The 27,243-nt window shown below is 39.0% G+C and overlaps 1 protein-coding gene across 4 annotated transcripts in view; it reads left to right on the top strand.

Moving 5' to 3' along the window:
• The first annotated feature begins 627 nt into the window (after positions 1 to 627).
• LOC136873761 (suppressor APC domain-containing protein 2) overlaps positions 628 to 27,243 on the top strand; it is a 68,466-nt gene continuing 41,850 nt past the window's right edge. For 2 of the 4 annotated variants that reach the window (XM_067146949.2, XM_067146952.2), the window contains exons 1-4: positions 628 to 727; positions 14,358 to 14,482; positions 17,783 to 18,493; positions 20,566 to 20,663. In XM_067146949.2, the coding sequence (XP_067003050.1) occupies positions 14,368 to 14,482; positions 17,783 to 18,493; positions 20,566 to 20,663 (924 nt within the window). In that variant the 5' untranslated portion in view covers positions 628 to 727; positions 14,358 to 14,367. Of the gene's footprint in view, positions 728 to 797; positions 915 to 1,429; positions 1,484 to 14,357; positions 14,483 to 17,782; positions 18,494 to 20,565; positions 20,664 to 27,243 lie in introns of those variants that run through there. The other 2 variants (XM_067146950.2, XM_067146951.2) reach the window with 2 other exon arrangements.

Below are 27,243 nucleotides of genomic sequence, written 5' to 3'. Positions count from 1 at the left end.
CTAATCTAGTCTCATTTATGTACAGACGTTTATGTTCAGAACCTGGGAATGTTAAACTAATCATGAACCGCAGGTGGATAAATGCCTCCTCTTCGTTAGAGGTGTTGGTGTCGACTGTTATATTAAGAGGCGAAACAACGTGATTATCATTAGAAGTTGACACTCGAAGGAAACTATAAGCTTGGATTGAGCAATTTGGCAAAGATTAGAACTCGCTTCTTAATTATTCTTAACGATTTCCACCTTCATACGAATGTCGGTCGTAATGTTTTATGTATTGTTTGGGATTACAGTAGTCCTCATTCTCTTTGCAGTAGTATGTTATAAAATATAAAACCGCAGCCATCGGATGCAGATCGAGCAGGCAGTGTATAAAACATTTCCGGCTCACCGTACGTCATTTGTTTCTCTTCACACATTACCCAACATTGATGTGATAATTCGCTACATCAATTAATGTTTGTTTCCGTAGGATTATTTGCAGCTTCAATAATTTCTGATGACATTCGTTTAAATTGGTCCTTTTTCAAAGAATGAGACGTTACGATGTCAAAGGAATGTGTGAATTATTTGGACCCCAAATGGTAACGGGCTTGATGAGGTTGGTAACACATTAGAGGTTTTGACAGCAATTCCAAAATAGTTGGTTGGGTAACAAAGCCAGGTTGGGGGATGGTGCACAGTAGTTGGTGCTGAGTGGGTGGGGAATGTGATTTGCCTGATCAGGGTGAGCACGTTATATTCAATTTACTGAATGTACATTCATGACGTTTTCTGTTATTTCAGTGTTTGCCGTATGCTTTTTCTAGACGAATGGTAGTCTGCAATGCATTTTGTTGCTTGTATTTCTGACAATTTAAAAAAAATATGTTTGGTTATAAGTATCTTACTGTTTAATTCTTATTTTTCAGTAGGTAGGTTCATCTTTCTTCCTTTTTTTTTGTTGCAAAATATTCGCTTGTGGGCATCGATTCTCCTTTGTTGGCAGATTAACCTAAAACTTGTTATTATAATGGTGTTTTTGCAATAGAAAGTTACCTCAGATCTTTTCGAAATTTTGTGATATGTTTATTAACGGCACTTCTTCCCTAGGAATAAAATAATTTGCCCAGTATACAGATAATGTTCAGATTTAATCCATCAATGAGTTATTCTGAACTCAGTGTAAACCTCTTGATTTTTCTGATGTTTGGTGAGTCATACACTGTATTTGTACTTATATAGCCTACATAAACAGTTTAGCTAACTCAGTGTGGGCTTAGAAGTGTCAGGTTGGCTGCAACATTTTTCAGCTTCATTGGTTATACACTTTTCAAAGTAATGTTTTGCATCATCCTTGTAGATAGTATCAGGATGTCAGTATCTTGAATAGGTCTTTTTGTGTTTAGCCTGGAAAGCTGATACTAAGTTTGTACACGTATGGGCTATGGGTACCTTTTAGACAGATTATCCTATTCATACCACAGGAAGCATTTCATTTGAAGTAAGTAAGCACTAGAGTCGTGTTCTAAGCAGTGTAGTGAAAATCTGTGATGGCATGAAGGACAGTGTGGTCCACATAATCATTTTACATTAAGAAAGATTATCATTGAGGGAAATTACTTAATGTGTATGGCAATCAAAATGATGTGGTTCAGACATGGAATTGTTTTAGAACAATAGGTGCTGTTTATGACATAGCAAGTGATGTATGTTTTGTATGTTCAACAACTGCAGTCAGTGAGTAATGTCTCAGAGAAACCCGTTGCTGAAAGCTACAGTACTTAGTTTGATATTTGCAGTGGATACAGGATGTCTTATTCAAAGAAACAGGTTAGATAAGGCCAATCTGCATTCCCAATGGAAATGTAGGTCCTGCTGTTATACGTACCTTGATATCATATAGATCATTGAAGATTGCATGTTGTATATGTCTGAATTTGGACAATTTTTGGAGGTTTCCTTTTAAATGCTGGCAGTATGGTTCTGATCTTGTACAGAAATGTTTACATTTAGTTGTACCACTTGCCTGACGTGCTGCAAGATTGAGGCTTGATGTTTTCAAGTGACATTACACAAAATCACCATAGACTTTTCATGGTTGTCCGTGGCACTGTATATACTCCAAAGTATAGGGACAACATTCTCCAGCAATTGTGAAAATGTACATATCTGTACATCTTTGGTTTCTCTGTTTGTTTATCGCATCAGTTGACAACATTAATGTTGTGTAGCTTGTCCTGTTTCTTGGATACACATGTGAATCCATTATAAGTAATATCTACAAGGTCATCAAACCATTCTTGATCCAATTTTTGCCATTTGTCAGTGGTGATTTTAATTTTAAAAGTCTTCCAGATTATGTAGTTGGTCATGACATCCATATAGAGTTTGTATAGATTTATCCTAGACATGTTCAGTAGGACTTGTCTAGAAACAGGGAAACTACTCTTTTCAGGTGTTGTCACCAGTATGATGAACAATGAGATAAAGACGAGGTCTCCTCTGAAATGCTGGTGGTATGGTTCTGATCTTGTACAGAAATGTTTACATTTAGTTGAGCAGGAATTAGTGCAAATATGTTATACCTACATGAATCAAGTCTAATTTTATCTTAAGTGTCATGAATTTCATAGGTGATGGAACAGTTTTAGTGGAAAAAACTTGTGTTTAGAATGGTGTTTTCAAGATTATTTAAATGAAACTATGGAGTGGGTATGTGGGAAATTGGGAGTGAGATTTCTAGATCCTAATGGGTGAGTAGGAGATAAGGCTCTACGCTCACAGTATTCCCTCGAACCACACTGGAAAATGTAACCTAGGGAGTTTGTTTAGAAGGGTAATGGAGAGGTTCCTTCAGTGAAACAGGATGAACTAGTGAGCGTGATGAGAGTATAGGGAGCTGGAAGTCAAGTAAGGATGACAAAATTGTTATTGTTAAACTGTAGAAGTAGGCCTATTGTAAAGAAAGGAGTAGAATTAAGTAATTTGATAGATATATTTACTTGCTGACTGCACTATTCAATGCAGTATATAAGGCTGGGAGAATTCCATCTGACTGGTTAAGACCAACTTTTGTTACCATTCCTAAAGAGGCTGGTGTATTACATTGTGATGATTATCAGTCTAATGTTCCATGTCTTAAAGGTTATTTCTACCTATCATCCACATGCATATCTATGCAGAATGTGAACAGCAAATTGGTCCTACTCAGTTTGATTTTAGAAACGAACTGGGAACTCACGAGGCTCTTTTCTCTCTGAATATTTTGACTCAGAGATGCCTGGATATGAATGTCGCCATGTACGCATGCTTCGACTACTGAAAAGCTTTCGATTGCTTATCTCGTGCAAAACTTGTTGAGGTTTTAAAAACTACTGGTGTTGATGCTGGTGATCTACATATCATTCAGTTCTACTGGAACCAAACAGCAGAGCTCGAAATAGAGGGAGACACCACAGAGAACATAGTCATACGTAGAGGCATGCGACAGGGCTGTATCCTGTCCCTCTCCTTTATAATATCTACTCTGAGGCTGTGTTGAGAGAAGCTGTTGAGGATGTTAGCCTAGAGATTAGGATAAATGGCATAAACAACATCCGCTTTGCTGATACCGTTGTTAGCCAGTAACCTTGCTGATCTTCAAAATATTATTAACATCGTAAGGATCAGTGCAGTATTTGGTCTGTTCATGAATATTGGCAAGACCGAGCTGATTGTATTTTCGAAAACACCTAAACATGCTTCCCTGCACATTAACCCATTCACATCCTATTTAAATACCGTAGCAGTTCACTGAGAAAACACATTTAAATCCTGCACTACAGCAGTCTGCACAGTAATTTTTTCAATAAGTTATCACTAACCCTGCTGTATTCACTAAACGCCTGTACAACAGGGATATTGTCACTTTTTGTTCAGTTCCAGTCATTCAAATTAGTCTGCGCTGAAGTACGAACTTGTTTCGAAAAACTTGGCGCACCGTCGTCATTTGTATCACTTACCGTGTGATCAGCACTGTTACACGCATCATTCGAACTAAGACCTTCAGAGTCTATTTCGTCGTCACAAACATCATTGTCTTCATAATCACTCTCTAAAACACTTATCTATTAGCTTTCGTATTCCATCTTCATTAACACCAGCACATCTGCTTGACACCATGATTGCAACTGAGGTGAGCAAAATAAGATGAACAAAGATTCTTTTATCTCTTGTTCCAGAAGTGTGGGATAACCTGAGTGCGAAGCATGGGAAATAACCGAAGCCACATGTTTAAACTTCAGCTCAGAATTCATACAATTGGCATCCGTTAGTTAGTAACTGAACTACATGTATTGCTATAGAGCAGTGCATCGTCACGAGCTGAGCTCGTCATTGGATTCATATGCCACGAATAACTTTTGCGAGCTAGGGTCGTCAAATGATGCGATTGGGTTAACAACAGAATTGTTCAACAAGTGTCATCCTTCAAATATCTTGGGACTTCAGTGACTGAGCATTGCGATCCCAAGAATGAGATCTGGATTGGCAAGCCAAAAACTTAACAGTAAGAGGGCCATATTCACCAGTAGAGATCTCAACCTTCTGCTCCGAGTTCGCATGTTGCGATGCTATGTTTTCGCTGTCCTTCTGTATGGTTTTGAAGGCTGGACACTCAGTCCTTTGCTGGTGAGATGGATTGAAGCTTTCGAAATATGCTTAGCCTATACTGAAGATTGCTTTGAATATCCTGGGTAGAAAAGACCGATGAGGAAATCCTCAACTTGTTAAATAAGAAAAAAAAAAGAGCTGACATTCATCAAGGAAAAAAAGCTCAGGCACATTGGGCACATCATGAGAGGTGAAAGATAGAAACTTCTCAGACTCATCATCAAGGGGAAAAATTGAAGGAAAATGATCTGCGGAGAGACGGAGAAATTCCTGACTTAAAGACCTGCACCATAGGTATGGACAAACTTCCATCGAAATCTTTCGATCCACTGTTTCAAAAGTTGTCATAATCAATTGGATCGCCAGCCTTTGTAGGGAGACGGCGTCCTAAGAAGATTTACCAGATATTGTAATAGGTATTTAATCATGACTGAGAAATATTATGGATGCAGAAATGTTCTCAGAAAACTGAGGTGTTTATCATAGATACAAGACAGAAACAGTAGGAGAGGGGGGGGGGGGGGTATTCATACTGGTGAAAGAATAATTTGTAACCTACGAAAAAGTTAAGGATGAAAAACCTTAAATTCTCGATGTAAGGCTCATATCTAAAGATTATAGGCAACTTGATGTTTTTGGGGTGTACAGACCTGGCAAGGGTGGTGCTGATGCTGATCTGAAGTTATTTGATATGATAATCAGATGTGGGGAACAACAAGGAAAGGAACAGTATTTTAGTGAGTGATCTCAGTTTACAAAATGTTAAATCGGAGGGCAATGTGAATGACAGAAAGCCTGACCAACAAATGATGAATACCGTAAGTTAATCTGAGAAGGACAGCTGAATCAGAATGTGATGGAACATACAAGAGTGATACATGGTGTAAGTGATCACGAATCTGAGTTTGTCATATTTATATGTAAACTAGCTGATGTACCCGTGCTTCGCTACAGGATTCTCAGAAAGACTGACTTTGTGGTTTTCCTAACTGCAGTCAACATAGGTCATTACAAAAACGTCAGTAGGAATGTAGCGTTTAAAGGCAATGTTATCACATAAAACACTCAATCAAATAAAAAACCGCACATTTTCTCACTTTAACGAACAGTACTACAGTGCCAATCTAACAGTACAAAGTTCCAGAGCTGGAATGACCAGACCGCAGACAGCCGTTAACACTCCTGTCATTATTCCATTAAATATGCACACTTCTCATTCCAATCAGTGCCTCAGAGTAGGGATATAGCAGCTTGAATGCTATGATGAACCAGTGTGTTACATACCAATAGTATCAGAAAAATGAACCAGGGGAATGGCATGCTAAAGAAGAAAGTTATCTAACTCCCCAACTACTTTGCACCAATATTCAGGCAGGCTGTTACACTCGGTACGACTGGGCGAGTTGGCTGCGTGGTTAGGGGCGCGCAGCAGTGAGCTTGCATCCGGGAGATAGTGGATTCGAACCCCACTGTTGGCAGCCCTGAAGATGGTATTCCGTGGTTTCCCATTTTCACACCGGGCAAATGTTGGGGCTGTACATTAATTAAGACCAAGGCTGCTTCCTTCACACTCCTAGCCCTTTCCTCTCCCATCGTCGTCATAAGACCTGTGTGTGTCGTTGCGAGATGTAAAGCAAATTTAAAAAATATATACTCTGTACGCAGCAGTAATCCTATCTATCAGAGATGAGTGGCAACAGAAGGCACAAAGCACATCACAACAAACAATGGTCAATGTAATGTTATTGTTGGTCAATTTTATGAGCTTTCTATGTTGTAGGCCTTCACATTGTTTTCTTTTGACTCTGATATTAGAACGTCTTATAATATTATTTATAGCGTAGACTGTAGTTCTTTATTCTCCGACTCTACATACCAATTTTCATTAAATTCTGTTTACCCATTTTTTCGTGACTTGGCACTGATATGGACTTAGTAACAAAAATCCAAATTCATGAATCTCTCTGTGATCATAGCCAGTACGGTAACGATGTATAAGACATAAATGATTGGAAATTTAATACAATATATAGCTTTAGTTAGTATTTATCAATACGACCACTAATAACATCAGTATTTGAGAATTAAATTGTAGGCCTTCCCCTAAACTCTCATTTCACTTAGCGTGAATAAAATATTTATGGCCTAGATTATAGTGACTTATTTCCTGACTTTACATACCGATTTTCATTCTCTTCAGCCGTTTTCTCGTGGTGCATGTACATACAGACAGACAGAAATTACGGAAAATTAAAAAGTGCATTTCCTTGTTACTGTGGACACGCCTGATACAGAAATATGATCCTTTTTAAATTCTGAGCAGTGTACAGACAAAACTCTTATTTTATATATATAGACTAGCTGATGTACCCGTGCTTCGCTACGGAATTCTACTTCGTATACCGAATTCTAGATTAGGTAGTGTACACGTTGTGAGCAAGATTGTATTAAATTGCATAGCTCTTAACGTTACCCTAGAAACACGATGGGGAAGTCACCAAACGTCTTTTCTCATATGAAGACTGGGTTAGGGAATGTTCATTGTAATGATAGGCCCGCTTGCCTACCATCAGTCACAATCAGGTTGGGGATTTTTCATTATAATGGCAGAAACTCGCTCTCCACCAGCCTTTTTACATCCTCAGTGCTTTCATATGAAATACTTGATCAAATGAAAAACCACACTCTTTCTCACTTTTAACGAACAGTGCCACGCTGATATAGATGTTGATTCCCATAGGGAATCTGAAATATTTGTCCTGAATGAGTAAATTTATAATACCAATATAATGTCCAATAACGGACCATTTATATCAGTACCACGCTGCCGATCTAACAGTCCAAAGTTCCAGAAGTGGAATGACCAAGCCTGATGTAGATGTTGATTCCCATAGGGAACCTAAAATATTTGTCCTGAATGAGTAAATTTATAATACCAATATAATGGTCCGTTATTGGACATTATAAATTTTCCAGCTAACTCATTCTTGGTTGCCTGCGTTTCGCCTTCGTGTGCTAAGTTAGGCTCGTCATGACGAGAAACGGCTTTTTTCAGGGTTGAATTTTAAGTTATTTAGTGAAATGTGGTACTATAATTTGGAATAGGCCCAAATTGTAATTCTCTTTTGCTAGTGACTTTACGTGGCACCAACACAGATAGGTCTTATGGCGACGATGGGATAGGAAAGGCCTAGGAGTTGGAAGGAAGCGGCCATGGCCTTAATTAAGGTACAGCCGCAGCATTTGTGTGGTGTGAAAATGGGAAACCACGGAAAACCATCTTCAGGGCTGCCGACAATGGGATTCGAACCCACTATCTCCCGGATGCAAGCGCACAGCCGCGCACCCCTAACCTCATGGCCAACTCACCCTGTAAATTGTAATTCTAGACCAGGGCATACTACTACTACTACTACTACTACTACTACTCTGCCGTAAATGTACACACTGCTTATTCAAAACAGCGTGTCAGAGTAGGGATCGAAAAGCTGAAATACTATGATGAACCAGTGTTTTACATACTGGCAGAATCAGGAAATGTATGAACCAGGGGAATGGCATGTTAAAGAAGAAAGTTTTCCAACTCCCCTGCTATTTCCTGCCAATATTCAATCAGGCTCTTATACTCGGTATGCAGCAGTAATCCTATCTATCGGAGTTGAGTGGCACCATGAGGCAAAAAAAAACAACACAACAAACAATGGTCAATGTAATGTTATTGATGTTCAATGTTATGCGCTTTCCATATTGTAGACTTTCACATTTAGTTTCCTTTCGATTCTGAAATACCACTCTTATCATAGTCGGTATGGTAAAACTGAATAAAACATAAATGATCGGAAATTATACTTTATAACTTTTGTTATGTAGTACTTTTCGATAGGACCAATAACATTAGTATTTAAAAATTAAATTTTAGGTGCCTTCCCCTAAACTACAATTTCATCCTGGGTGAATAAAATTGTTTATAGCTTACACTGTACTTTCTTATTCCCCGACTCTATATACCGATTTTCAATAAATTCCGTTAACCCATTTTCTCGTGGCTCAGCATTGATATGGACTTAGCAACAAAAATACAAATTCATGAATATCTGTGTTGTCATAGCCGGTACGATAAAAATGTATAAGACATAAATGATCGGAAATTTAATTCTATATAAATTTGGTTATGTAGCATTTATCGATAGGACCACTAACAATATAAATATTTGAGAATTAAATTTTAGGCCTTCCCCATAACTACCATTTCACTCAGCGTGAATAAAATGATTTATAGCCTAGATTGTAGTGGCTCATCCCCCGACTTTACATACCGATTTTCATTAAATTCTCTTTAGCCGTTTTTTTAATATTTTTTTTTTGCTAACTGCTTTACGTTGCATCGACACAGATAGGTCTTATGGCGGCAATGGGATAGGAAAGGCCTAGAATGGGAAAGAAGCGGCCGTGGCCTTAATTAAGGTACAGCCCCAGCATTTGCCTGGTGTGAAAATGAGAAACCACGGAAAATCATCTTCAGGGATGCCAACAGTGGGATTCAAACCCACTATCTTCCGATTACTGGATACTGGCCGCACTTAAGCGACTGCAGCTATTGAGCTCGGTCAGCCGTTTTCTCGTGATGCATATACATACATACAGGCAGAAATTACGGAAAAGTAAAAAAAAAGTGCATTTCCTTGTTACTATGGACATGACCGATACAGAAATGCCATTATTTTCAAATTCTGAGCAATGTACAGACAAAACTCTTTTATATATATAAGACGTGATTGAAATGAAGGTTGTAAAAGTAGAATGGTTAGGCAGTACCATACAATCGGTACGAGAGGCATGGGGGAGTTCGAAAAAAAAAGTAACTATGATCAATGGAAAATGGTAAATAAAAATTGAAACAGCCTGTGGGGTGGGTTTAAAGCATTTTGGCGAGTGTGAAAATGGACTATACCGTTAAATGTGCTAAGGAATGGTTATACCTCCACCCTATATTATAACTGAGAAATAAAGAGATTAAGAAGGAGGTGGAGGATAAAAAGAGAGGGAGTTAGGAATGATTGTGGAAATTAGGAGAAGCTGAAGGAAATTGAATTTAGCAATTGGCAGCCATATGAATTTTAGGGAAGCCTGCCTGGTGGCCATGATCGTTAAGGCATGATGTCTTCATGATCTGACACCGTGGTTAACCTGTTGGTCGAAAAAATTTCACCACCAGAATGTTGGCCGGCAGGGTAGGGGAGGTGGTGGTATACCATTTCTATTCACTAGATTACGTTCCAGAATCCTGGATTAAATTCCAGACTTCTCCGCAGTGCTCATGTGGAGTGAGGACATGATGCTGTGATGACGATTCATCTGTCAGATGGGAATGTAAAGCCTTGAGCAGACCTGTTGTTGCTATTCGTCAAGAGTAGGCTATGTGCCGGCATCAGTTTAACCCTCTCCCTTCCTACTATCATAATGTCATGTCATTCATTTCATTTCGCTAACTCCTCTGATGAGGTTTGTCAGGAAGAGCATCCAGTCGTAAAGTCTCACTACGAAGATTCATCTAGCTTCATACCTGGCCCCGTAGAGAAACAGTCTAAGGGTATGACATACGTATGAATTTTAGGGAAAAATGGAAGGTCATGTACAGGTACTTCAAGGCAAAAATGGTTCCAGGAAGGACATTCCAGGCATCATTAATGGACAAGGCGAGTGTATATATAAGCATTTACAGAAGACAGAAGTATTCAGTCAGCAGTATGTTAAGATAGTAGGGTATAAGGATAATATCCAGGTTGAGGAGATGACATACTGGTCAAGTACTGAAATTTACCTATGGAAATAAAGATATTTAGAAAAAAATACAAAGGTTGAAGGTTTGGAAAGCAGCTGTGATTGGTAAGATTTCTGGGGATATACTGAAGGCAATGAGTTGGGATATGGTGCCATATCTGAAATATTTATTTGATCGAGCCTATTGTATGCATGAAAAAGCTATATCAAATGAATGGGGAGTTGCAATTGTAGCCCCAGTATACAAAAGAAATGGTCATAAACATAAAGCAGATAAATTACAGACCAGTCAGCTTGATGTGTTGGTTCTAAGCTTTGGGAAAGCATTCTTTATAATTACACATGTTTTCAAAATTACTAACAGATTTTATAGAAGACAGTTTGGGTTTAGGAAATGTTATTCCAGTGAGAATTGCAGAATTCCAGGAATATATAAGCAATATTTTATTTAGATTCAGGAAATTAAATGGACTGTATCTGTAATTACCTATCCAAGGCTTTTGATAGTGTAGATCATGGGAGACTACTGACAAAAATGAGGGCTAGGCCAAACGAGTTGTTGAATGGGTGGTTAAATTTCTACAAAATAGAACTCGGAGAGTTACCGTACCTGGAGCATTATCTGATCCTGTAATGATTAAGATGGGATTCCCATAAGGCAATATTATTGGACCTTTGTTTTCTTATACAGTATATAAATACTGTCTGTCACCCCCCTCTTTGGAGCTGATCACATTAATTTAAAGCACATATAAATCAAGGTAATAAGGTAATAATCAAAGTAATAAACCTGAATGAACATATGTCAACCGATAAGAGACCAATTGTAACATCGCAAGTTTCAAAAACATACACATGGCTAGAAGCATAAACAGGATTACCAACATGACTACTGAGAAAGGATGTGGGAAGCAGGCTATGATCCCTAAGAGGAGGTGATCTTACATGACGTAGGGAAAAAGACGTGCGATCGGTTACCCTTCAGTCTGCATTTACTAACAAATAAGGAATTTTTAACATAGCTGAATAACAGCAATATAAAATTGCATGATCAATCAAGAAAAACAAAGGTGGATCGAACCATGAAGTTCCTATCGATGGTTCTTCAGAAAACCAAAATTGTAATGAAATATTAAGATTACATTTAAGAAAATGAGATCAACTTCTGCAATTAAAATTCACAAGGAAATTTTAACAGGGAATATAAAATAAATTACAACAATCCTACAAGGAAAATAGAAAAGGAGCTTTACGGATCATTACATATAATTTACAAGGAAAATTAACAAAGGAATTAAAAATTTAATGCAGAGGCCTTCAGAGTTGCTGTCTTCCTAATACACATCAGCGAGAGACGCATAGCTCCAAACAGTGTACACTAAATTGACACAGGTCTACGGGAGGCAACCCCGGATGGAAAATTAAATTTTAGATTACACATTTAAAAGGGTTAATAAAAGGGAATTGCCTCCAAAAGAGAGAATATGCGTAGCTGACGAGCTAAGGCATTACAAAACAAACTGCGAAAACCAGGGTCTAAGGTAAACTCCGAAGCAAATAAATTCACATGTTAATTTAAAATTAGAGAAAAGGAAACATGCTTACCCTGAGGTGACTGGAGCCGCTGATGGGACCACACTCTGTGTGTCTGACCGTGAGGACGTACGAAAACCAAAGATGCAGACAAGAGCCCTGCTCCTACCGAGGAGCCAAATGCTGGAAATTGAGGAACACGCAAACAGCCAATCAGGGAAGCTTACTACGATTTGACTAAAAATTTTCGCCAATGGAAAAGGTCGTTATTCCGACCAATTAAAACAAATTACCTTATATGGACAACAAATTCTAGAGGTTTTGATTGCAAAACGCAGAGATTTCGTTATCGAAGCCTCCACGTGGCAAATACAGGGTGATACAAAAGGTTGTTTAACAGATTGCAAGTTACAACAAGCACACTACAGGAGATTTCCAATACCAAAATAATATTTTCCACCAACACTCATAATGATTAAATAAATAGAATTAAATGTCTCATGAGACCTGACCATTAATATTTTTACATAAATTCACAAAAATAACAAATATTTAATTGACTTCCTTGAAAATGTCTTGAGTGTTCCTTAGTTTTTTCAATGGCGATTTCACAAAATTTTAGCATAATGATAAGAACTAAATGATCACACCCACGTTATGAACTTCTCACCACCGGTGACAAATACTATGAGTAAAAAATTGGAATCACAGATAAGGTTTTTTGCAGATGATGTTACACTGTATAGAGTAATAAATAAGTTACAGGATTGCAAGCATGTACAAAGAGACCTTGACAATGTTGTGAGATGGACATCAGACAATGGTATAGTGGTAAACGGAATGAAAAGTCAGGTTGTAAGTTCTACGAACAAGAGAAGTCTCTCAGTTTAAATTGCTGTGTTGATGGGGGTAAAAGTACCTTATGGGGATCACTGTACTTTGGTGTTAATATAAGGAAAGATCTCCATTAGGTTAATCTCATTAACGAGATCATAAATAAAGCTTATAGAGCTCTCCATATGATTATCAGGTTGTAGAAAGGATGTAAAGGAAAGGGCGTGTAAGTCCCTGGTAAGACCATAGAGTATGGTTTCAGTTTACGGGGCCACACAAGGATTACTTGATGCATGGACTAGAAAGGATCCAAAGGAAAGTAGCACGATTTATTTTGGGTGATTTCCTACAAAAGAGTAGCATTACAAAAATGTTGCCAACTTTGGGCTGGGAAGACTTGGGAGTATGTATTTACAATATAATTGGTCTGTTATTCAAAATTATAAATTACCGGGCGAGTTGGCCGTGCGCGTAGAGTCGCGCGGCTGTGAGCTTGCATCCGGGAGATAGTAGGTTCGAATCCCACTATCGGCAGCCCTGAAGATGGTTTTCCGTGGTTTCCCATTTTCACACCAGGCAAATGCTGGGGCTGTACCTTAATTAAGGCCACGGCCGCTTCCTTCCAACTCCTAGGCCTTTCCCATCCCATCGTCGCCATAAGACCTATCTGTGTCGGTGCGACGTAAAGCCCCTAGCAAAAAAAAAAAAAATTATAAATTTTCCAGCTTACTCATTTTTGTTTGCCAGAATTTTTCCCCTTTGTGCCAATTTGAGCTCATCAGTTTGTGACTAGCACACCTACCAAGGTTTGTGGCTAGTGCATATAATGGAGGCCACGGCTTAGGCTGTTTGGAGCCACATGCAGTCCCAATGCACTAGGAGAGACTTGGTCTCGTTTAAAAAGTTGATGCCTTCTAGGCCATCTGATGAAATAGATTTAGATTCCCATAGGGATCTTGAAATATGTCTTGAATGAGTAAATTTGTAATTCCAGACCAATTATATTGGAATATTTGTCCTTAGAGAGTAAATTCATAATTTCAGACCAATTTTATTGGAATTATGAATTTACTCATTCAGGACTAATTTTTCAAGTTCCCTATAGAAATCAAAATCTATATCATAAGCAGTGTGTTCTGTGCTTTCAGCGGTGAGAAGGCGTGGAATGATATTAATAGACAAATATGCTTGAGTGGAGCATTTAAAGGTAGGAAAGATGTAATATGAAGATAAAATTAGAATTGGGGCAAATATTAATTTATAGGGAGAGGAATTAGGGATTGGAATGATGTATTGAGAGAAATGTTCAATAAATTTCAGAGTTCTTTGAAATCATTCAAGAAAAGACTAGGTAAACATTTGAGAACCTGGAATCTGCCACTTGGGCGACAGCCCTTAATGCAGATCAATGTGTAAGAGTGTATTGTCCATTTATGAATATAATTTGTGCTTATTTTGTTTCACAGCTGTTTTTCAGATGCATATAGTTATAGAATGGAGGAACTGGAAGTATTTATTTACTCATATTTATTTGTTTATTTATTTATTTATTTATCTATTTTTTAATTTTTTTTCAGATCTGAAAATATGGCACAACCGCAATCAGCCACTCTTGATGGGTTACCCAAACAGTTTGTTGGAGCTATGAGAACATTGTTTGATATAATGGATGATAAAAGAACTGGATATGTCAAATTTTCAGGTAACTAGTTAATGTTAAGCCTGAGGGTAAGTGCCATTGATGAAATAACCATCTTGATTACAGCACTTGCACAGTGAACTAATAATATTAAACTGAGAATTGTAATCTCAGAAAAATGAAAGGAAATAACTGATTAGAATGAATTTGTATAGTACTTTGTTACCTATAGTTGTCATCCATTTCCCTCGTTCAGCTCCCACTCGGTTGGGATGTTTATGGCACCTTTCCATCTTCCTCTATCTGACCACTATTGTTCCTCCTTAACTGTGCTCCAATCCAGGTTTCTTCTAATTATACTATTTTTGATTGTTATTAACCACCTTAGTCTGGGTCTCAATCTTGTCCTCCCTCTTATCTGAGTTTTCATCATCCACTTTGGTGTCTTTGCCTCTTCTATCCTCATAACATGTCCATACTATCTAAGTTTATCCCTGTCCATTCTGTTGAAAAGCTTTTCAACTACGATTTCCTTCCTGACATCCTCATTTCTTACTCTGTCCTTTCTCGTCTTTCCTATCATACTACTTAAAAGTTATTTCACTGGTCTGGATTTTATTCTCCCATTTTTTTGTCAGTGTCCAGGTTTCAGCTGCATGTGTCTGTATTGGGCAGTAGTACATCTTATGCATCACCTCTACAGTATACTTCATTGGTACTTTCTTCCTCCACAGGACTGACGACCTAGATGTTAGGCCCCTTTAAACAACAAGCACAAGCAAGGCTTCCTCCATACCAGGTTTCTCACACTCTGATAGAAAGCATTTTCCTGTTAAATCCTTTTACTGGTTTCTATGTCTAGTCCTGCATCCTGCACCAGTTCTCTTCCCAAGTTCTTGAAGCTCTCCACAATTTCAAGATTTTGCCCTTTATTTTCGTAATTCCCTTCCCTTTCTGCTCTAGTCAACACCATTGTCTCGCTCTTTTCCACGCTGATGTACATTAAATATAGTTATTACTTTTCTTCAGTCATTTGGTACAGATTTTTTTTTTCAAATACATCTAAGTAGCATATATGGCCATGGTAGACCAACAGATCATGCTACTTTTATTATTTCCACACACACACTTCATCCAATCCTGCAGATTTTTTACTTCCTTTCTTTTCACAGAAGTTGCCAATTCTTCCATTGCAATGTCACTCTTAGATTCTGTCTTCTCACACTCTGCCTCTATCATTTCATCTACAACCTTTCTCACATTCAGGAGTTCATTAAAGAAATCCTTACTTCTTTTTCTTATCTCCTGTGGTTGTATTATTATCTCTTCTTTCTCTTTCACCTGCTTTGCATAAACTCTTCCTTCTTACAAGTCCATATAACATTCTTTTACCACTATACAAATCTTCTTCAAACTCTTGCAAAAATCTTTCCTAGCCTTTCTTCTTTTTCTTCACTAAAAGTTCTTAAAACCATTTCCTGATACTATCTTCTACTTTCTTCCATTTTATCCTCTCTTCCAGAATTGCCATTCTTATCTTTCACTGCTTCCTTTACCTTCTCATTCCACCATGTGGTCTCTGTATCTTTCACTCTTTCATCTATTCTGCAACAAGTACTCTCTGCATAGCTTATATATGCCTTCTTGAACATGTCCCATTCCATTTGCACACTCTACACCTCAGTTCTGGGTATGTATCGTTTCAATTCATTTTGGAAATTTTCTTTTACTTCCATATCTTATAATTTTCATACTTTTAATTTCTTCTTTCATATTTCTTTCATATTTTTCCTACGTTCATTTTTGCTACCACTACTATAACATCTCCATCAAAAGCTACTTCTTGCAAGAGTGTTACTAACACCTGTCTACGATTTTTTTCCACCAAGAAGAAATCAATTGCTGTCTTTATCCTTCTATTTCCCTACCAATGTCTTGGAATCTTTCTACTGTAATAATCTCCTTCCTGAGCCACGTATTGCCCACACTTAACCCATTTCTCTCACAAAAATCTACCAGTTTCTCTCCCTATTCTTTCCTCTTTCCATATCCAAAAGGTCCAGTGACTTCCATTTCTTTTCTGTTGCATCCCACCATTGCATTAGTCACCCATGGCAGTCACTTCCACATTCTTTATTTCTCTCTATTGTTTCCAGGAATTTATCCATATCTTCTTTACATGCAGTCTGGTGTGTATACACATGGAGGAAATCCTTTGATCCATTCTCTGTTCTTAACTGTGTCTTGATTATCCCTTACTTTTTTCAGCTTGTGACTGTCAAGTCGTATAGAAAATTAGGGACATGAAAAGCAACACGCATAGTATTATGATAAACACAATGGTGACCTTCAGACAGGACAAGAATGTATTAAAAGGCAATAGTCAGTACTTAAATTCTGAATGTCTTAATTGCATCTTCTGCCTGTAGTTTGTTTTGTACATGGCATAATCTGTTTGAGGAAGACTGATAATCCATGAAGAATCAGAAATGATGTGCAGAGTTTTCTGTCTCCAGATATTAGTATTGCAGATTAATATGAATGCTGGCTGTCATTAAAAACAAAAGCCTTGATTTGAGTTGTTTTTTATTTAATTGTTCCCGGTCCCACGGTGTAGGAGTAGCGTGCCTGCCTCTTACCCGGAGGCCCCAGGTTTGATTCCCGGCCAGGCCTGCGATTTTGACCTGCATCTGAGGGCTGGTTCGAAGTCCACTCAGCCTACATGATTACAATTGAAGAGCTATCTGACAGTGAAGACGGCAGCCCAGGTCTAGAAAGCCAAGAATAACAGCCGAGAGGATTTGTCGTGCTGCCCACACGACACCTCGTAATTTGCAGGCTTTCAGGCTGAGCAGTGGTCGCTTGGTAGGCCATGGCCCTTTGGGGCTGTTGAGCCATTGGGTTCGGTTTTGTTTTATTTAATTGTGATTCTGACAAAATACTAGTTACAGGAATTTTCCACCTACCTAACATTAATATAAAAATAGAAATGCAAATAAAATTTACTACAGACTGCAGATTGATCATTCTAGCAGTCTCTTATAGTCTATTTTCCCTTCATTTGTTGGCTAACTAGGCCCCTATAAGATTAAGAGTGTTTTTTAAAAGTGTTTGTACTATCACAGTCGCACCAGTTTGCTTGCACTTTTATATCCCAGATGAGTTCAAATTTATTGGTACAATCCTCTGTCAAGTTGTGGGTCTCCTTCCCTTCTCAATACCCAAAGTTCGTGTGGTGTAAAGACCAGTCTAATCTGCTAAAGACAGGTCTTGCTTTAATCCAGTCAAGCATTTTTAGTCACATCATATATTTAATATATAGAATGTGTTCTAATATATGAATATTCTACTTTTTCCATGCAGAAATTGAAAATAGGTGGCAAGATGATGGAACAAAAGGTTTGCCAAAAGGAGTAATTGATAGTTTGCAAAAAGTAACCCCACCGAATGGCTTGTTGTCATTTGAACGCTTCTGTGCTGGCCTGAAGATCTGTTTGCTAAGAAACCAGGTGGAAAGTACCCGCCTACAGTCTCATAAACAACAAGTATCTGAAGCCGGTAGTTCATCTCAGCCAGTGCGTCCTCCTTCAGCACCTCTGTTGGATATAGATTCTTCACCCAAACCTTCATGGTCATCATCCAACACTGCAGCTGTGCGTCCAAACAATGTAATGTCACAGCAGAGAACTCTCAGCATGCCACAGTTGTTGGGAGAGAGGAAAGAGAACATTCAGCCTGAAATTAATGAGCTGCGTAATTTTGTTAGCGATGCTAAACTTTCTGTGCCCAACATAAAGCCTGCAGGAAATTTGTACGGTCCTCCAAAACCTCCACGAACAGCAGCTGGTTTAGAGAGAGCTATGCTTGCTGCAAATTGTGACAGGAACTTTGGAACTGAGCGTAACATGGATAAAGCTGAAATCAGGACAGCTCTTCAGAACTGGCAAATGGGGCTTATGATGAATGATCATGAGGTTGGAAAAAGTGTTAATGATAAGAGACTGGGTTATGCAGGGTTAGATTCTCGAGTACCTGTAAGAGGAGGACGCAGTTCTGGAGATGGCAAACCATCAGGTATGTGGCATGTTTACTGATGTCCCTATAGGATAAACCATTGGCATTTATTGCTTAAGGATTTAAAATAGATTACTATAATTAATAATTGAGTGTGTTTATTTAGAGAAATGAGGCACCGTATAATCCCGAATACCAACCGCATTTTTTTCCCCAAAATATTGGTTCTAAATTTTGGGTGCGGGTCGTATTCAAGCCGTTCATTCTCGTAAATATTCACTACGTTTACATGGAGTATTGAAATAGAATTGAATACGGTTACTGTACTCAATATATCACATGTAAACGGGCATTCAGGTCTTATTGTGTTTTAGATGTGTTCTAGAAAACAAGATCGTTAGTGGCATAAAACGCGGAATGTAAGGAAATGAAATACGGTAAATCAAAGAATATGGGTAAATATGTGGTAAATATGAAAACCGCTGCTATGGATGCTCGATCGCAATTTGTTTCACAAGTGTTGCTGGCATGCTGGGTGTGCGAATATCTGATCTCGCGGGATATCGTACTTTGCGAGAGTCAAGACTGTTGGTTACGGAAGTCTATCTCACTCACATTCGAGTTCCATATCTGTCCCGTGAAAGTGCTGTCTCGATAATAAGCGATGGATTCAAAACATTGTTTGCGGTCATTTACTGTGCGTGAGAAACTTGAAGTTGTAAGCGAAGCTGAAATATACGGAAATTGTGCCACTGGCAGAAAGTACGATACCGGTATTGATGAATTGTGTATTTCTGATTGGCGGAAGAAGAAGGAAAACTTCTAAAAAGTAACGGCGAACGCGGAGCATTCCGCGGGCGGAGTGTAGTTTTCCCGGAAATTGAAGAACGACTCCACAAATTTGTGATAGAAAAACGTGAGTTAAGATATGGTGTTTCTAGTGAAATGTGTCAATTGAAAGCACTAGAGATCTCAAAAGAACTCAAAACTCAGGATTTTACTGCAAGCCACGTATGGATCCGAAACTTTTATCTGAGAAAGGGATTGTGCATTCAGAGACATACGTCTATTTCATGTCTCCTTGGGGCGTATGAAGAAAAATTAATGGCTTTTCAGCATCACATTATTAATTTGAGGAAGCAAAATTCTTATTTGCTGTCGCAAATTGGGAATGCTGACCAGACACCTGTCTATTTTGAAATGCCGTTGGAAAATACAGTGGATACGAAGGGTTCTAAAAGTGTAACCGTCAGAACACGTGGTAACGAAAAGCATCGATGCATGGTAATGTTGTGTGTATTAGCCTCCATGTGTGGTTTTGAAAAGGAAAACGCTCCTGAAAGGAAACTTGCCGTCCGGTGTTATTGTTAGAACACGAGTCTGGCTGGATGGACAGTGCGTTAGTTGAGGACTGGGTTAAGTGCGTTTGGCAACGTCGCCCGGGAGCTTTGTTACAAAAACGAAACATGCTTGTGTTGGACAGTTACCGAGGACATGCAACTGATGCCGTAAAAGATATGATAAGGAAAGGAAAAGATCTTGCGATAATTCCCGGAGGAATCTCTTCTATTCTACAGCCGTTGGATGTGTGCGTGAACAGACCTTTCAAAACTGCAATGAAACGGTTGTACACTGAATGGATGTCGGATGGTGATAACGCGTTAACACCAACCGGACGAGTGAAGAGGCCTGAAGTGGGACTAATATGCAGCTGGATGAAGACCGCATGGGCGCGCATTCCCAACGATCTAGTGTCCAAAAGCTTTAAAAATGTGGAATTTCAAATTCAGTGGACGGTAGTGAGGACGACTATTTGTGGAAAGATGCCAGCGACGAAAGTTCCTATGGTGAAACTTCAGATGACGGTGAATTGTGAATGATCCGAGTATTAGACCGATTTTATTTATGATTTTTGTGATGATTTTATTAATTGTAAGCTGTTTGAATTTATATTTGTGGTATATTTGAAGAAAATTAAATAGGTATGTAAGTTTTTGATTTTTAAATTTTTTTTCGTATTTTGCGGTCTCAAATTTAGGGTGTGGGTGGTATTCGGGATTATACGGTATGTTATTTAATGTATAGTGTCACAGTGAATGAATATTATTATTGAATTGATGGAAATTCTTCAGGCCAGCCAGAGCAAGTAGGAATACCTCACAAGAAGACAACTGCTCGGAGAAGAGAACCTCGAAGACATACACTTCAGAATGGGATTGATTACAATATGGTATGTAATTGACTGCAATATTAATACATTACTGGATATGTTTTCTACTTAATATAATTTACACCCTTATCTGCTCATAAACAGTTTACTAATTTTACAGCATTGTACCCAAAATTTACCAGTAGGCATAGAAATAAAGCAAGAAGCAGTAACAAATCTTATAGTGCACTAAAACTTCATTAGACATTGATAGTTCTGTCTATGGATCAGTGATTGACCTCTGGATCCCAAGATGGTTGGTTCAAATCCGGCAGAGGTAATAATGACGATCAATATAACAGTTTCTTAGAGTTGAAGCTTCCATGGTCTCTTAAAATTTTTGTGTCTTGGTTGTTTCAGCTGTAGAAGAGCGTTCATTGGAAACAAGCCACAAAATTTCTTTTGAAAGAAATTAAGATTTTAACAGCTTTATTACAAGATATTAGAATCATTCTGTATTGGAAAATTCTAAGTTCCCATGGAGGGAATTAGATATTTTTCACCAATAGAGCATGTCAAAAACAGAACAGATGTAAGGCTTTTCAGGCATTTGCTCTATTAACCAGCGTTTCGTCTTGGGTCTGACACTAGACTCATTAGAGTGGGATGTGTCAGACCCTACCCACTGATGCTGGGGTGTTTGCAGGTGAACTTATCAGAAGCCCATTATAAGAGACACAGTCTGAAAACTGCATACGGGAGATAAATCTCCACAATGGAATGAATGGAATGGAATAATTCAATGAATTCCATTGTGGAGATTTCTCCCCCGTATGCAGTTATCAGACTGTTTCTCTTATAATGGGTTTCTGATAAGTTCACCTGCGTCAGTGGGTAGGGTCTGACACATCCCATTCTGATGAGTGTAGTGTCAGACCCAAGACTAAATGCTGATTATTAGAGCAAACGCCTAAAAAGCCTTACATCTCTTCTGTTCATTGTGTATTGACGGTTTTCACTTTACAAATGAAAATTTAATGCGTCCTCCTATTCAGTACATAACATAAATGCATCATTAGATGGGGTGATAAAAGTCAAACTGTTTTGACTCGTTTGAGCCATCTTCAGTGAAAAAAGGGGGTTGAAGTTATTTACATATTAGAAGCTAAAAATGAGCCAAAAACATAATTAACCCCTTGAAGGTCATGGCGCAATATATTGCGTGTAGCGGTAAGTGCCACTGTGGTTACGGCGCAATATATTGCACGTCGGAGTTTGAAGTGATATATCTTCGTAACTGTATGTCTTTGGACAATGATTGAAAAACGGATAGCTCCCTACATCTGTTGGCTATACTTTGAAATCATTAGGTTATTATTATCACCATGGGAAGCGCTAGAAATGAAATGTATTTAAGCGGATGTCTTCAGCTTTAGGGAGTCAATTGCAAACAGTTGAACATGGCTGCACGAAGTCGAGCTGACTTGCTTACAAGCGACGATACAGTTCGTGAAATTCTTATGAATACTGAAAGTGATTGTTCAGTATTTGAAGACAGTGATGAAGACGATGTAGGAGGTATATTTGGAAATAATTCAAGTGGCAAAGACTTAAATGAAAGTGAGGATGAGGTCTTACAGCCGCCACGTCCGAAGCGAACGTAAATAAAGCACCTAGTAATCAGAGTTTGGAAAGACGAGACTATAACTAACCAATTCACGCAAACCCCTTTTAACTTCGATGGCAGTAAGTCAGGAATTCATAATGTTTCACTGACGAAAAATTCTTCAGAAATTTACATTTTCAAAAAAATTGTTGTCCGCCTCTGTGGTGTAGTGGTTAGTGTGATTAGCTGTCACCCATAGAGGCCCGGTTTCGATTCCCGGCCCTGCCACGAAATTTGAAAAGTGGTACGAGGGCTGGAACGGGGTCCACTCAGCCTCGGGAGGTCAACTGAGTAGAGGTGGGTTCGCTTCCCACCTCAGTCATCCTGGAAGTGGTTTTCCGTGGTTTCCCACTTCTCCTCCAGAGAAATGCCTCAAGGCCACGGCTGCTTCCTTTCCTTTTCCTTGCCTATCCTTTCCAATCTTCCCATCCCCCACCAAGGCCCCTGTTCAGCATAGCAGATGAGGCCTCCTGGGCGAGGTACTGGTCATTCTCCCCAGTTGTATCCCCTGACCCAATGTCTCACGCTCCAGGACACTGCCCTTGAGGCGGTAGGGGTGTTGTCCCTCGCTGAGTCCGAGGGAAAAACCAACCCTGGAGGGTAAGCAGATTAAGTAAGCAAGTAAAAATTGTACCTTGTTTTGAGGATTATCATACCAAAAACATTACTAAAAATGATGTTTCACAATTTTTGTGCTCAAACTAGTTGTTTGATGTCTTGTTAACATACTATGTTAAATTCATTCGTTTCATTAAAATATAATGCCTCTTGAGGGTTGTTTTGCAAGCTTGTGCAATAACCTAAATTTTGGGGTGTGCAGTGGACTAAGAAACCTGACTCTCAAAGGGTAAACGAAAAACAAATGAAATGAGGTGGAAACGAACAATAAGTGTTTTTGGTGAGGGGGAAAAAGTGTATCAAAACCCATGAAGAAAAGAATGAACTAACAAATGAGATGAGGCAGAAATGAACAATAAGTGCTTTTAGTGAGGTTGTAGATCTTAGTCAAAAAAATTTGTTGTGTGATATTGTAACTTCTTTGATGAATACTAATAAATAAAATCATGAATAAAAATATATAAATGAAATTACTCAAGAACTTAATAAAATTAATAAGCATAATTAACCGAAATGTCCGTAGTGTGGGCGCCAGAGTTCACCAGAATGGATCCCTCAAATTTAGATAAGAGCATGATAAACTTTATATCCCAGGGCGTGTACATAATGCTGCGTACTGGTACATCTGCTGCAGGCCTTACCTAACCTCCTGAAAACGACTAAATAGGTAGGAACTGCACCTAGGTTCATCAATAACACTGATTCTAAAATAGCTAACTATATTCTTAACAAATTCCGTGCACGAGCACCTCATCAACATACAACATTATACATATAATACACACATAAAATATTGCTGGAAGACTCCATATTTACAACAACAATAATGAAAATCGTGGGAAAACGAAAGCGAGAACTAAGCTACCATTTGTAGATGGTCCGATGAACAATGTAACATGTATGAAGATAAATACCCTTCACTGTCTCTATATCGATTCGACTTACCGATTCTCATAAAAGTAGCCTGCATCATATGATGATAAAGAGTCAAACTTGTGCAGCAATTTCGAACGTTATAGACTTTATGGGAAGGGAGACAATGGAAGAAAAGTTTGTGATAGATTGTAAGAAAATGCAGATAAGAGTAGCAGCAGCTGTTAGAGTGTGAGAAAGTTCACTGGCACGGATTAAAAACGAAAAGCGTTAGAGTTAGGAAAACCTATGGATAGTCTGTTTGAAACACCAAACAAAAAACTAATGCGCACAAAGAATGTTACTGGACTGGACGACTTTGACGAAGGTGCCGTGCGTTGTATTATCAACAATTTTTATTTAGTTGAAAAATGTTTACCTACTGTTTCAAAAATTCGTGCAAAGTTAAGAGTTCAAGTTAAAGCTCAAAGGATCCAATTCTAGTGTAAAGCGAATGCTTCAATCATTAGGGTATTGTTGAAAAAGTACGATGGATGTTGATGTTGGAAAAACTAACACTAACAAGCGCATCCTAATGGAAAATGTGATATAAAAAACAAAAGATTTGTTGATTTGAAAAAAAAAAAAAATTGCCCAGTATCAGGCGGAGGATAGGCCTATAGTGTTCAGAGATGAAACCTACATAATACACTGACTGAGCAAATGCCATGGGATAGTGGAGCACTGATGCACAGATGTGTTGTCTACGCACCACACGCCCCCTGTGCCAGCGGCAGTTGTATAGGAGGCCTTGTGAGCAGTGGCTGTACATGTGACAGGTGTAACATGGAACGTCGTCGTGAGCTGACACCGTTCGAACGGGGTATGGTGGTCGGTGCCCGACAGAGGGGAAGTGCGATTTTGGAAGTTGTGCGGGAATTCAGCTTCACACGATCAAATGTGTCCAGGATGTATCATGAATGGTTGAATGCGGGTGTCACCGTCCACAACAGATGAACGACCGGCCGTCCAGCCACCCTCGATGACCGTGATCGGTGACATCTGAGACGGATTGTCAATAGTGACAGACGGGCAACCGAGCAACAAATCACTGCTCAATTCAACACAGGCCGTGCTAGACACGTCTCCCAGTGGACAATCCGTAGGAACATGGGTTCTATGGGGTATGGGAGTTGGCGCCGCACATGGGTGCCACTGTTACCCCAACATCATTGGGTACAACGAGGAGCATTTGTCGCCAGTCACCAGGGATGGACACTGGAACAATGGCATAATGTGATATGGTCGGACAAATCACGATTTCAACTGCACCATGCCGATGGGAAGCACCATGTATGGTGCAGACCACATGAATCATTGGATCCCGCCTGCCTCGAAGGTGTGGTCTAGGGCGCTGATGTCTCTGTTATGGTCTGGGGTGCATTTTCCTGGTATGGAATGGGCCCCCTAGTTGTTCTGGAAGAGACTTTGAATGATACGTGGTATGTTGAACTGCTCGGAGACCATCTCCACCCATTTTTGGCCTTCCAGTACCCAGACGGTTCTGCGGTGTTTCAAGATGATAACGCGCCGCCACATCGCTCACACGTCGCCCAGGAATGGTTCCAGGAACATGCAGCAGAGGTCCAACGACTGCCGTGGCCACCCAGGAGCCCCGATATGAACCCTATTGAGCATATCTGGGGTGTCCTGGAACACAGGCTCCGTGCCATGGGTCCTGTACCCACGAACAGATCAGCATTGGTGGCCGCTCTGCAAACGATTTGGTGTCAGCTGTGTCCAGAGCACTACCAGGGACTTGTCGACTCATTGCCATGGCATCTCACTGCAGTTCACAGGGCCAGAGGAGGCCCCACATGCTATTAGGTGACTATCCCATGACATTTGCTAAGTCATTGTACATACTTTCTGTGTATCCAACAAAGGCTGGTCTGATAATTCAATACCCAGTAATGATTTGTATTGAATAGGTGGATAAGAAATACTTATTATAATTGTTGTGAAATGGGTTTCATCGAGAACTATCTGCTCATCTGGAAGTCTGGCAGCAAGAGTGGCGACTACCACGATGACATGAATAGTGACAATTTTTTTAGTGTGTGAATGACTTGCTTATTCCTAATTTTCCACGTCGCAGTGTTCTCATGATTGACAACACGTCATATCACAACAAGGAAGTAGATTGTGCTCCAACCTCCAGCTCACGGAAAGTGACGATCTCCTGGCTAGTGATAGAAACATTCCACACTGTGAGACGATGTACAAACACGATCAAATTGCATAAGCTGGCACAAAAAACCTACATCCTTGATGAACTCATGGAACAGTATGGACATGCAGTCCTTCGATTGCCCCCATATCATCCTGAATTAAACAGTATTGAAATAATATAGGCAGAAGTGAAGAACTGAGTAGCTTCTCACAACTTCATCTTCAGTATTGACGACATAGAGAAACTCGTTAGACAGTAATTTCGCGTCAATATCTGCCGAAGACTGGAACTGTAAACGTGAACACACAAAGAAGGTGGAAAAGGACTTCGTGAGGGATGAGGAACCTCTTGAATACAATATAGAGTCCTTTGTGATCCAGCTGCGAGCCGACGACACGTCATCCCATGAGGACGACAAACGTGATTATGGAGGACTGACTGGAACTGAAGAGCTGTAGAGGACATTATGAAAGAAGTATGTGCTCATTTTGTGAATATAGTGTCATTATTTTATTATTTATTATTTAAAGAGTCATTTACGTTATCTTTGTATATATACGTTTTTGCCTTTCACTCGGCATATGTAGACCCTTTTATGGTGTTTCTGTTTATGAATTATGTTTTGTTTCTGTTCCTGAAAACCATTACATCGTTATATATATTATATCGTTAAGTCACATTTCTTAGTTTACAAGAGGGCAGGGTGTGTGTATGTTCCAACACTTTCCTCTTCATATTCAGACAACACACTACACTACCAACCACCACAGAAACACCCAATAGTGTTTACATCCTTCCATATAAGGTTGGCATCAGGAAGGGCATCTGGCCCTAAAACAGGGCCAAATCCACATGTGCGACACAGTTCGCACCAGCGACCCGACAGGTATGGGAAAAGCAGAAGAATAAGAAGAAAGCAACAAAATCTTGGCATTAAGGAGCTACGGACAAACGATCATATAGTCTAACCCTACTTTTTCGCCTTGTAGCAAAAGTTGTTGTTATTATTATTATTATTATTATTATTATTATTATTATTAATATTAATATTTTGTTTTATATTCTATGGGACACGTTGAATTAATCATTTATTTGTGTGTTCTTTTCTTAGCGCCCATTATTTCTTCATTGTTTCTGATCTTCGTTTCCTCTCGCCTTCTGAGGTAATAGATTTGGCTTTTAATGTAGATTTGTCTTGGAACATTATATTTTCGTCTTTAATTATTACTTTAGCTGTTCGATCGAATAGTGAATTTTCTGATATAGATGTTGATTCCCATAGGGAATCTGAA

The sequence above is a fragment of the Anabrus simplex genome, chromosome 5 (assembly GCF_040414725.1).
Source record: "Anabrus simplex isolate iqAnaSimp1 chromosome 5, ASM4041472v1, whole genome shotgun sequence".
NCBI classification, from domain to species: domain Eukaryota; kingdom Metazoa; phylum Arthropoda; class Insecta; order Orthoptera; family Tettigoniidae; genus Anabrus; species Anabrus simplex.
This window is presented reverse-complemented; position numbering and strand designations above follow the sequence as displayed.